The following is a 13,045-nucleotide window of genomic DNA, read 5'->3' on the forward strand; positions in this document are numbered from 1 at the left end:
AGTATTATTTTCAAAGGCTAAAATTCATGATCCTCATACAAATATTGACAGTGATATGTCAAAGATTTTGCTCAACTCAGTAATTAGTTAGCGAACCAGTTAGAGAGTAAAGTTTGTTGCAAGAGAAATGAGAAGCAGTTTAAATAAAATTGCTTAGGGTAGATCCAAAACTGGTTAATACTCTACATGGTAGTAAAACCAAAACCTTTAAGGATTTCTTTTCTACCAGATAATTCTTCGAGTTAACATGTAACTTCAGTGTCTGGGTTCTCATCAGCTGGTAACTACCAAAGTCAATCACAGATGCATTTTCCTAAATAATTTAAATAATCTTTTTGTGTTGGTTAGACAATGTCTCAGACTGACATTGGTAGGACATGCTGCATTCTCTCTTGGTTTCTAAGTTTGGGAAAATAGTTCTTAAGAGTCAAGTTGTGGAGGCAGGAGAAATTTGAGGTAAGATGAAGGTGAAGATTTAGACTCATATATACAATTATTATTAAATTCTCACATTTCCCTATAAAGTAAATCGTCATCTTTCCCACAGGAAATTGGGAAGGGGTTTGAGAACCACTGCTCTGAGTTCTAAATCTCAGTGTTTCAAATGATCATCTAACTTCCAGCTCACTCACCTGAGCTAAACCCCACTTCTCAGATCAGGGCTAATTTCCCCTTAAGTCTTGTGATTTGATGTGAAGATATGCAATGACTTTTTCCAGGCTTACATTTTTTTCAAATTTGAGACAGAGCTTGCTTTTAAAATGATGATCCAGGTTTAATTCTTTACCCTTGTCACTTACTAGATACTTAACAGCTATGTGACTTTAGGAAAATTAAATCACCTCTGAGCCTCAGCTTCTACATTTGAATAATAAAGATCAATACACACTTACAGGTTGTTAAAAACATAAAGGGAGATACACTATGTTAAACCTTTCATTAAAAGTCCCTCTAGTAAATATTTTTGTTGTCTTTTCAGCATTGTATGACCACCCCTGAACAAGGCCCTAGCAAAAAATTTTCAGTTGATTATCAAATAGAGAAAGTTGAAAGCAAATACAAGACACCACTACAACATTACTTAATGTAATAGCTTTTCAAAGCAGTGAACTATCAGGCTTCTTTTAAGAAATCTAATTTTCCTTGTAAGAGAGAAGTAGGATACTTGAAATATTTTTAAAATACATTTTCTGCAACACCTCCTCCCCACTGAGATAAGGTATCCAGGGAACTTAATTTGTCCTCTATTTGGAGTGATGTTAGAAGTCTTGACAATGTCAGGAATAGGATGTCTCCATTCTACATGTCACTCTGATGATAGCCTCAAATCTAAAGTCTTGATTATACCCAATTCTGTTTTCAGAAATCTCTAGAGTCCTTAACCTAGTCTTAAGGATCCCAGACTATTTCCGTCTCTAATTTCCCAATCTTATGCTGCATAGGCATTTGCTGTTCTAATTAACGTGGAGCCCTTCAGTTATTATCATCCATGATTCAGGTTAAATGTAACCTCTTCCACGAAATGGGTGTTGAAAGCCACATGAATGCAAAGGCTCTGGGGTGTTCACCTGGGTTCCAACTCAAGTGCTAAAAATCTTTTATTGGATTACTTTGTAAAATAATTTATATAAAGTCAGGCTTGTAATATTCTGGCCTCTTGTGGTCTTAGATTTCACACCAAAGAAGATTGAGGGCTAAAAGTACCATTACAAGAAGAAACATGAGGGAGGCAGATGCTCAGAGAGTCTGAATTCATGCCTCCATTTGAAATACAAAGAGAAAATACAGGCCTGAGAGCTCCTTGGAAGGCTAGATCAGAGAAATTATAGATGAGGGATCTCTTTGTCACATCATAGAAGGATATCTGGCCATACTTATAGTCCAGGAAAACTCCAACTCTGCGCATTTGCTCTCTCCAGGAAACCCTTTTTAAAGGGGGAAAAGCCCAGAAAGTATAATCAGTTCCCATAATGGATCCTGTGAATAAGACCTTATCTCCGGAAGCACGTCTGCTGGCAGAGCTTCCGTGTACGCCCAGCTGCCACTGTGTTGCCTTTTCCACATCCACCTCCCAGTAGTGCCGCCCTGAGGTGAAGCTCTCCACACCCAACACAGTGGCGCTGAAGTCAAATCTCTCTGGGTGACTGCGTACATCCTGCTGCACATTTCTGAGTCTCACACTTCTCAGATCCTCAGATAAGACCAGACAGGGATGAGCTGTCTTAGGGTCCAAAGTTATAGGTCCTGCAGGGAGAAAGAAATTTAGTTAACCTAGGGGCTTGTCAGTGCCAGAGACTGATGATTTCTAACATGCAGGGGCTTCCTCATGAGTGGGCATGGGTCGCAGGCACAGATATGGGAGACGCAATCTAGGAGAGCACAGATAAAGGGACCCGGGCTTCCCTGGTGGCGCAGTGGTTGAGAGTCTGCCTGCCGATGCAGGGGACACGGGTTCATGCCCCGGTCTGGGAAGATCCCACATGCCGCGGAGCGGCTGGGCCCATGAGCCATGGCCACTGAGCCTGCGCGTCCGGAGCTTGTGCTCCGCAACAGGAGAGGCCACAACAGTGAGAGGCCCGCATACCGCAAAAAAAAAAAAAAAAAAAAGTAAGCAGATAAAGGGACCCCTAAGCTCTGTTTCAAGAAATGGGGGAATTTCCTGGTGGCCTAGTGGTTATGACTCCCGTGCTTCCAATGCCAAAAAAGAAAAAAAGAAAAAAAAAAGAAATGGACATCACAGAGGAACAAAGTCAGTAAGATAATGGAAGGAGATAAAAATGAAATCTATCTGAGGAAGAAGAACAAAACAATGAATAATGAACTACGGAGAGGTTTAGAAATACCTCTCAAAACAGAAAGGAATTCTGCCGGGCTGTAAAAATGACCTGATACTCAGTCCGAGCCCAGTATCACCTGAGACCCAACTCTAGTCCCTAAAGATCTTCTCCAAGCCTGGAACAGCCAGAAACATTAAGTCTTCTAATAGAGCAGTTAATTCATGGCTCTATCCTGTGACTGAACTGCTTTCTTCATCTTAAATATCACCAAGATGTGACAGATACTTAGAAACTGCTGCCAGCAGGCCCTTAATGTTGAGTAAATCAAAAGAGAACATATCAGAGGCCAGAAATCCTGTGAGAATCCTCCAGAAAAATCAAGCTGAGATCAAGAACGCTCACTGTGATTTCTTATATGTGAATGAAAGTGGTATGTGCCTTCATATCGCTAACTGTTCCTTCTCATTTCTTTCTGTTCAACTTTTAAATATTCTGATTTCTCAGGGATTGGTCCTGGGTCTTACTTTTCACTACTTGTACTCTTTTCCCCTAAGTGCCTTTATATAGCCTCAGTTTTAAATATCTTCTATATGTTCATGACTTATTCCATAAAAAAGTTGACAAATACCAGTTGAACAAAACGCAGAAATTTCAAACATACTCCATCCAAAATGGAACTTCAAGCCTATCCCTTCCCAGTTTCTACTTTTCAGTAGAACACTTATTGCTTTATAGTCGGTCAAGCCATAAATCTGTAGTAGTCCTTGATTTCTTTCTTTAACATCTAATCCAGCAGCAAGTTTTATGGGCAAATGAATTTAAATCTCTGCACTTAATTCATATCATTATTAAAGTGGTCTTAAAAGCCACAAGCCTTGAATTTTAAATTTCAACTTGTCCCAGGCTCCTAGTATTTCCAGAAGACTGGCAGAAATAAATGCAAATTTTCTCTAGAAGTATGTACACCTTCATTTCTGTCCTCAAAGAACTTCTAAAAATAATATTTAAGGAAAAAAGGAAAACTTACTATTAAAAAAATCATTAACCACACACTCAAAGTAAAAAAGTACTACTGAGTGAGACTAGCAGAAATAAATCTGAAGGACTTCCCTGGTGGCACAGTGGTTAAGAATCCGCCTGCCATTGCAGGGGACATGGGTTTGATCCCTAGTCTGGGAAGATCCTACACACCACGGAGCAACTAAGCCCGTGTGCCACAACGACTGAGCCTGCGCTCTAGAGCCTATGAGCCACAACTACTGAGCCCACATGCCACAACTACTGAAGCCTGCATGCCTAGAGCCTGTGCTCTGCAACAAAAGAAGCCACTGCAATGAGAAGCCAGTGCACTACAACAAAGAGTAGCCCCCGCTTGCAGCAACAAAGACCCAATGCAGCCAAAAATAATAAATGAATATATTTATTTTTTAAAAATCTGAAGAATTTTACATACTGGAATTGCCAGGCACAAACTCTACAATAATTTTTGCTTACTATGCTTAAAAAAAAAAAGAAAAACTTAAAAGTATCTACAGAATATAGGAAACTAAAGAAAGCAAGACTAAGTGGATTTGACAAAGAACTAAATACATTATCTAGAAATAGAAATAAAATGTATTAAATAAAGTGCCAATGGATTACAAGAAAGCTACAGAAAAATATGTCTCATTAGCATAAATGCAAAAATTCTTTAAAAACCATTACTACATTGAATCCGGCAATACGTAAAATGGCTAAAACATTATTACCAAGAGTTTATCTTGGGAATGCAAGGGTGGTTCAACATATGAAGCAAATATAATTCACCATATCAATATATAAAGGAAAAAAATAAATATTTTGGTAGATACAGAAAAAAGCATCTAATAAATTCAACATCTGTTCATGATACAAAGTTTTAGTGAATCAGGAGTAGCCAGGGAACTTCCTCAACTTGACAAAAGGCAACTATGAAAAACCTACAGCTAACATAAAACTTAAAGGTGAAAAACAATGCTTTCTTTCTTCCTAAGATCAGGAAGAAGGTAGATGATTCTCACCACTCCTATTCACCATCATATTGAAGGCGCTAGTGAGTGCAAAATGTAAGAAGAATACAGAAAAGGCTTACAGAAAGGAAGAAAAAAATTGTCTATATTTATAGATTACTTGAATATCTTTGTAGAGAATCCCCTCAAAATCTATAAAAGTCACTAGATCTAATAAATCAGTTTAGCACAGTTGTAAGATACAATGTCAATCAATATACACAAATGAATATTTCTATATACCATCGATAAACTAGAAATAAATAAAATTTCAATTAGAAGTTGATATTTAATTCCATGAATAGAACTAAAAAATACTTAGGTATTTAATTAAATATGTACAATATTAGCTGAAAACTACAAAACACTGTTGAGAGAAATCAAAGATGACCTAAATAAATGGAGATATACCACCATATCCCTAAATTGTTCTATAGATTCAGTGTAATACCAATCAAAACCCCAGCAGGTTTTTTGTAGATGCCAACAAGCTCATTTTAAAATTTATGTGAAGAATTTAGAGTAGCCAAAATTATTTTTGAAGGAACAAATCTGAAGAACTCACAGTGCCCAATTTTAAGACTTTTTGTAGAGTAATCAATCAAGCCAACGTGGTATTAGCAAAAGGATAGATACAATGATCAATGGACCTATTAGACTTGACATAGATCTGCTCGTATGTGCCCACGGATTTTTAACAAATGATTTTGGAACAACTGGATACATACATGTGCTAAAAGAGGAGGGGAGTTGTACCATATCTCGAATCATACACTAATATAACTTTAGGGGTCCCACTGGCAGTCCAGTGGTTAAGACCCTGTGCTTCCACTGGTTTGATCCCTGGTCAGGGCACTAAGATTCTGCATGCCACACAGTGCAGCCAAAAAACAAACACACACAACTTTAAATGAACAATAGACCTAAATGCAAAAACTAAAACTGTAAAAATTCTAGAAAGAAATCTTTGTTGGGGTAAAAAAAGATTTCTTAGGACACAAAAAGCACACACCATTTAAAATAGAAAAAGGTAACTTCAAAATCTAAAACTTCTGCTCTACAAAAGACACTATTAGACAAATGAAAATATAAACCACAGGAGAGAAATATTTGCAAATAGAGTCGTTTTAAATCCTTAAGCTATCTGGAATTTCACTTATGGTAGGATGTTCATTTTATCCTCAAATACAAATGTAAAGTGTCCTGTGATCATGGATGTGTGTCAACTCACTTTGCAGCACTTCTAGCATTTTGCTCATTCCTGTTATTTGGCATAAACTCAGGTCTGTGATTCGGGCGGGCTCTAGACACTGAAGCAGTAGTGACTCACTCCTGTTAAAGAAAGGACAATCTCAGTTACCTGTGTAGACCGCAGGCCCCTCCATCCAGAGGATGGATCTCATTACATGGCCTTGCTATCCGCACCCCAACATCTCTAACCCCTGTGTGCTCACAAATCAGATTGTGAATCTGACCTAAGTGTTTCCAAAATGAATAACTTACCTTTCCAAAGAATATCTTGCATTCTATGGGGTGAAAAGAGACAAAATTACTAGCGGGTATTTAAGCCAAGCCTTTTGTGAATTGTGCTCATGAAAGTATTTTCTCTTATAATAATGAAACTCGATTTCCATGTAATTTCTTCAGCCTCATGGTGCTAATTCTCAGATACCAAAGTTCGACACTGAATAGGAAAAGTCAGAAAAATGCTTGAAATCACTGTTATATTCCCAAGGGATTTAGTCTTCTATACCTCAAATTCACAATGCTCCACATTCAAATTCTGCTCGTCTATTTGCTTTCTGTCCTGGGGCTGGCAGGAATTGAGCCTGCTGCCCCGCGTCCTCCACCCAGGCTTCCTGCAGCCACAGAGACAGGCGTAGCCTCGTCGGGGTGTGGGGGGGGGCGGGCTCTGGGGGTCCCTGCCCCGGGAGTGTCCACCTGTGGGAAGGGTGGACTTTGTTCCCCGAAGAGGGGCCTGCTGAGCCCTGGGTGGCAGGGCGGGGGTACATCTGGGACACCCTGAGCCCCAGCCAGCCCTGTGGTGACCCACTCAGGCCTTGGGCAGAGGCAGGAAGGGGGGGGCCCGGGGGCGCACGGGACGGGGCCACTGACCCACGCTGGGTGTGGGAATGGGTCTTTGTGTGGCCGCAAGTGCTTCTGTCCCCTGTGGGTGTTGGGGCGTGGGTGTTCCTGGGCGGGTGGGAACCCAGGGGTGGCCGGTGGAGGGGCAGGGCGCCCTCGGAGACTCCTGAGAGGCAGCGGGTTCAGGACCTGGGGGTGGCGGGCCCAGTGGGCCTAGAAGGAAGCCCCCTGTGGGGAGGGGCTGGGGGGGCCTGGCAGGTGGCAGGGGTGGGAGCCACAGGCATGGTGGGGCACCCAGACCCTGGGGTTGCCGGCTGCCCTGTTCTTCAGCCCCTGAAACAGAGGTTCCCGGACTCCAGGGCCTTGTGATTGATTGAGGCCCCCGGGGCATTTCTGCAATGGGGCTCTGTCTTGCTGTTTTTCTTCTTGGAATTTAAAGTTGGAAAGATTTAGAAATTGCTCTTTAGTCATTCATTTAAAACAATAATAAACTCATTAGTTATTAAAAAACAAACAAACAAACAAAAAAGAAAAGAATTGAGCCTGCTAAGCTGGGGATAGTGGCTGGAACCAGGTCAGGAACTGAACATAACTGGGTCACACCTATCTGCACTGTCTGGAACTACGCATGGCTCTAGAACAGAACCTAAGGGTTTATGTGCAGGGGCTTCTCAGAGTACTCGTATTGCAAATGTGGGCTTGGCAGAAGGATATAAAGTCTTCAAAAGATAAAAATTTACTTTTTGAAAATAGTAATGCATGTTACTGAACAAAATTTAAAATACACAATACTGGGAATTCCCTGGGGGTCCAGTGGTTAGGACTCTGCACTTTCACTTCCAAGGGCCCGGGTTCAGTCCCTGGTTGGGGAACTAAGATCCCACAAGCTGCACAGCCTGGCCAAAAATAAAAAAATAAAAACTACAAAGAATCAAAACAGTTTAAAAAACAAACAATACTATACAAGTAAGTCTCACCCTTGTTTCCCAAGGTTACTGCTGATTACAATGTTTGTGTTTATTTTGCCAGATGTTGTCTGAATGTTCATGAGCATATATGCTTATACATATTCTCTAAATAACAAAAAGTTTTCTGCATGTTTTTTTCACTTAATGAGATATCCTGAAGATAATCTTTTAGTGCATTTAGAACTGCTTTACTCGTTTTTTTATGGTTGCAGAATATTCTATTGTAGGAATACATCATAATTTGACTAACCAATTATTTACCTTATTAAAGGACATCTCAATTCATATTTACTACTGATCAGTGAAGCAGCTCTGTACATACTATGATTTTATAATGAGTCATAATGCTTTTGGTAGCCTTCATGTATGACTGAAGATCACTGGGTACTGTGTTCTAGAACTGGCCCCTAATAAGTACTGTCCACTTCTCATTTCTCAAATACTGTAGTGAAGGTTATTCCCAGAATCTTACCTGGAGCAACGCTGAAGCAGATTGCCCACACTTCTTCTCCAGCTCTGTGGTGATCTTCTGGAGGCCGCAGATCTGTTCAGAGAGCCTGACTTCACTCTCCCTCAGTTTACTCATGTTCTCTCTCCCCAAACAGTTCAGTCTCTGCAGAAGCATCCTTATTACTATTCAACAGCTGACAATTTCTCTTATTCGCTAATTCAACCATCTCTTTAAAAACCTGCTTTACTGCCTGCCACCCCAGAAACAGAAATAATTAGACAAGGCCAGGATATTCCTCTGTGTCAAGCAAGACACCTCAGTAGAAACTTAATTCTTTGACACAATATATTTATGTTAATGTGGACAGTATCCACATAGTCTACTTAATCAGTTCACAACCTGGACCTAAAACAGATCACTTTTTTTTGCTCTGCAGTTTTTTCAGGAAGTTTCCTATTTCCTTCATTAAATTAAAACTATGGCTTATTATAATTTAATTAAATTCACTGATGAGAATAAAATAGATAATCAAACCAGAAAGGATACCAGTTTCCTTTCTATCCTTGCAAAGAAGCTCCACCTAGTTAAATACATGAATGTTCCATGTTATTTTTTTCTTAACTCAAGTGATATCATACTCCACTGCTGATCTGACAGCTTGCTTTTTTTCTTAATAAATAATATGCTCTTGGAGAGCATTCCTTATCTATACATATAGAGCCATGTTATCTTTTCTAAATGCTGAAGAGCATTCCATTGTATGTCCTGTACAATGTAGTTCATGAGTCCAACATTGATGGATACAGGTTGTATCTACTCTCTTCCTATCAACAAATATTATAGTAACACCTAATACTTACATTACACAATAATGTACACACATACAAACACTATTTAAAGAGCTTTATGTAGATTATCACACTGAAGCCTCACAACAATGTTATGAACTAAGGGCTATTATCCTCATTTTACAGCTAAGGAAACCAAGTCAGAGGTTAAGCAACATGTCTAAGGTCACCTAGAGGCTAGTAAATTGCAGAACCCAGATACGAATCTCATCAATCTGGCTTCAAAGACTACCTCAAAGCCACGGCTCTATACTGAAATAATTTTACCGCACTTCCTTACCCACGTGTCTTTTTATATGCATGTAAGTATATTTGCGAGATAAATTATCAGAAATAGAATTGCTAGATGACTATATCCCTTCTTTTAATAGATCCATGGTTGTCAGTGGATGTCTTATTCTAGAATTGACATACTGTTCAGCTCTTCTTTCTCTCATTTCCCAAATATTGTTAGGATGCCATGTTTCACATCTCACCTGTAGTATTTCCTGGAACTTCTCCTTTAGCTTTGTGGCAAACTCCATCAGTTGGTTCTGACTGGCTTCTCTCAATTTCAGATTGAATCCGCGCCCTTGTGGACTCTGGAAGTTCACTTTGTTTTCTTCAGTCATCAACCAGAACCTTATCCTATATTCAGACTCAATCATCGCTTTCAAATTCTGTTCTTCTTCCTTCACCATAGATGACAGAATTCAGGTTAAACACCACAGATAAATACCTATGGTTACTTTCCATCTATAATTTTAATATAAAGACAAGGAAATATAAAAGTACAGGGGAAGAAGTAACAGATACATAATACAAAGGACAGAGAGAATTTCAGAGTCTACATCAGCCAAGACATCAATACAATCTTAGAACATGAAATGTAGATGAAAAAATGTTAATTGACTTAGAAAACTGAGGAATCTATACAACCTCAGTGACCAAAAAGGAGACCAGGAAAACGGGAAGGCAGCACCAATGGCTTTTGCTGCTTTGGATAGGAGGTGTGAGATGCTTTGGATAGGGGGTGTGAGAAAAGAGGAATCAAAAGGTGACTCTAAGGTTTTTAGACAAAGAATACAGTTGCCAAAACATAGAAAAGTACGGAAGGGATAGACTCCAGAAGTGGGGAGGGTATCAGCAGCTGAGTGTGGGATATGTCAATTTTGATTAGTCAGTTAGCCATCCAAGGAGAGATGCTAGGCAGGAAGTGGGACATGAAAACCCACCACCGGGAAGTCTGAGCTAAAGACATCCATTGGGAGTAGTCAGCTTAATGACCATATTTAACCTCCTGAGACTCTGTGGAGTCAAGATTTATCAAGAACCTGACTATTCTCACCACGTCTACCACCCCTCCCCCGCAGTTCACCATTACCTGTCCTTGACTATTGCAAAGAGTCCCCTTCAGGTCCCCCCACCTGTGCTCTCACCCTCCTACAGTCTTATTCTCATTCAGCAGCTAGACTATTCCTATGAAAATGGAAGTTAGATCACATTACTGCTCTGTTCAAAAGTTTCCACTGGCTTCCTTTTTTCATTAAAAAATAATAAATATTTAAAAAGAGAGAAAAAAGAAAAGAAAATCAACTTCCTTATAAGATGTGGCCTTCTGATCTCATCACCTATTAGCCTCCACTTCCTTCATAACCCCAACCAAGGACACACCAGTCTTGAGATCTTTGTACTTGCCCTTCCCTCTGCCTAGAATATTCTTCCCACGACTGCACAGCTCACTTCCTCACCTCCTCGAGTCTTCTCAAAACCAATTTTGGAATGACAAGGTCCTGATCACTTTGTTTAAAAGTACATCCCATCACTCTTTCCTGTTTTTTTTTTTTAAGAAAATGTACAGCACTTACAATGTAACATACTACACATTTTACTTGTTTACCTCCACTAGAATGTCAATTGCACAAGGCCAGGATTGTTTGTTTTATTTTTCTTTTCACTACTGAATCCCCAGCACCTAGCATAGCTCCTGGCAAACAGTGGGACCCCAATATTTGTTAATATATGGTGCTTGGAGCTGAAAAAAATGCCTACCATCCTCAACTGGATGAGAATCTAGTATAACTAGCAGAACAGTTACATATGAAGGGAGGGTCTGAAATTAGAAGTGAAATGTGCATAATGGATGGAGATTCCTCAATTTGAATAGTAATTCTTTATTTTTTTTTTTATTGAAGTATAGTTGACACAATGTTGTGTTAGTTTCAGGTGTACAGCAAAGTGACTCAGTTACACATATATTTCTCAGATTCTTTTCCCTATATATAAAATATATATTTTATAGATCTAAATATATATATATATTATATATAGTACTGTGTATGTTAATCCCAAACTCCTAATTTATACCCCCCCCCACCCTGGAATAGTAATTCTTAAATTGCCCTTTAAATGGCTTCAGGATTTACATGGCCACCAAAAAAAGTACATAAGATGCTCATTCTCCTATGGCATTGCTATAAACTGTGCTATCAGTCTTTGCCAATAAGGCATGCAAATGCCATCTCACTAACAAATTTAATATAGTTAATTTGTATTTCTCTTACCATGAGCTTATGGACCAATTCAGTATGTTCAAAAGATATCTGCATTTTCTTTTCTCTGAACTCTCATGTCTTTGATCATTTTTCTGTGGAGTTTCTAGTCTTATGCTCATTGACTTTTTTTTTGGCTGTGCGGCATGTGGGATCTTAGTTCCCCAATCAGGGATAGAACCCATGCCCCCTACAGTGGGAGCCTGGAGTGTTAACCACTGGACCACCAGGGAAGTCCCCTGCTTATTGACTTTTAAGAGCTTTTTACACATGAAGAGATTAACACTTTTCCTACCTATGGATTTCAAGTAGTTTTTCCTGGTTTGTCATTTGTCTTTTGATTGTGTTTATATTATTTGCTATCCAACATTATGGGTAATTTCCCCCTAAGGATCAAGATAAGCACTGACCTGCATCATCACCATTCTTTCTTGCTCATCAGCCAATATGCTTTTAGCTACTTCAAGTTTCTCCTTCAATGTGTTCAATATCTCCTGGAATAACTTCTGCAGAGAAATATATCACAGAATTCCAGGTAAAGTAATTGCTTTACAACAGATAGATTCTTAACCTTAGACAACTGAAAGGCCAATAGCCCTGACTACAATGTTTTCCTAGCCTTGAAGTTGAAGGTCCAAATATGGTACTTATCTAGTATTCTTTGATAAACATCAACTAAGGGAATGGTCTTGGAGGATCAGAATATCTGTCCCCCAAATAAATAAGGTAATAAATAAGAGGAGGCAGCCAGAATGACAGTGGTCTGGGATCTGCATGAAGCTTACCCTATAATTCTCAGCAGCCTCTTGTACTCCATATACCACGTGATTCTTGTGCTCCTGGGACGTGAAGTACTTGTCACAAAGCGTGATTTGGTCATCGTGGTAGAAACACTGTGGTAGCTCCAGATGTATCTCATAGTGGGCATCTTCTGGGATTTCTTGCTCTAACTGGAAGCGGAGCCTTTTGGACATGCCGGCAGGTGGCCCTAGTTGAAAATTGGGCTGCTTCTGATGTGGAATACACCTCCCCGTACTCTGAAAAGGAAGAGAGTGGCAGTGTTCTGGTGCATACACTTGTTAACCTCAGTCCGCAGTCAAGCGTCAGCAGCTCAGTGCATCCTGGACTCCTCAAATCCAGCAAATCTTTGGCAGCCACGTGCTTCGGAAAGGAGACAGGAGTTACACGAACGATCAAGTTTCCTAAGAATTTCAAGCAATCGGTTGAAAATTATTTACAAGTGACAACACAGCAAGCCACCTCCCTGCAAGTCATTAAAAAAAAAGGAGGGACTTCCCTGGTAGTCCAGTGGTTAAGACTAAGCCCTTACACTGCAGGGGGCACGGATCAGGGAACTA

General features: G+C 39.8%; 1 protein-coding gene across 1 annotated transcript; it reads right to left on the bottom strand.

Annotated features, from left to right (window-relative positions):
- Nucleotides 1-1,672: 1,672 nt before the first annotated feature.
- Nucleotides 1,673-12,661, bottom strand: TRIML2 (tripartite motif family like 2). The gene is made up of 7 exons (XM_032618289.1): nt 12,473-12,661; nt 12,098-12,193; nt 9,633-9,827; nt 8,330-8,470; nt 6,308-6,330; nt 6,036-6,136; nt 1,673-2,244 (listed from the first exon to the last, which is right to left on the bottom strand). The coding sequence occupies exons 1-7, from the start codon at nt 12,659-12,661 to the stop codon at nt 1,673-1,675; spliced, it is 1,317 nt and encodes a 438-aa protein (XP_032474180.1).
- Nucleotides 12,662-13,045: the final 384 nt, after the last annotated feature.

The sequence above is a fragment of the Phocoena sinus genome, chromosome 21 (genome assembly GCF_008692025.1).
Source record: "Phocoena sinus isolate mPhoSin1 chromosome 21, mPhoSin1.pri, whole genome shotgun sequence".
Taxonomy (NCBI): domain Eukaryota; kingdom Metazoa; phylum Chordata; class Mammalia; order Artiodactyla; family Phocoenidae; genus Phocoena; species Phocoena sinus.

Excerpts from the sequence above, each read along its gene's own strand:
- TRIML2 (XM_032618289.1), bottom strand. The coding sequence starts at position 12,661 with ATGTCCAAAAGGCTCCGCTTCCAGTTAGAGCAAGAAATCCCAGAAGAT. Across the intron at positions 6,331-8,329 it reads CTGCTTCAGCGTTGCTCCAG|AATGCAAGATATTCTTTGGA; the intron begins GTAAGATTCTGG and ends TTCACCCCATAG. Across the intron at positions 6,137-6,307 it reads GCAAGATATTCTTTGGAAAG|GAGTGAGTCACTACTGCTTC; the intron begins GTAAGTTATTCA and ends TTTCTTTAACAG.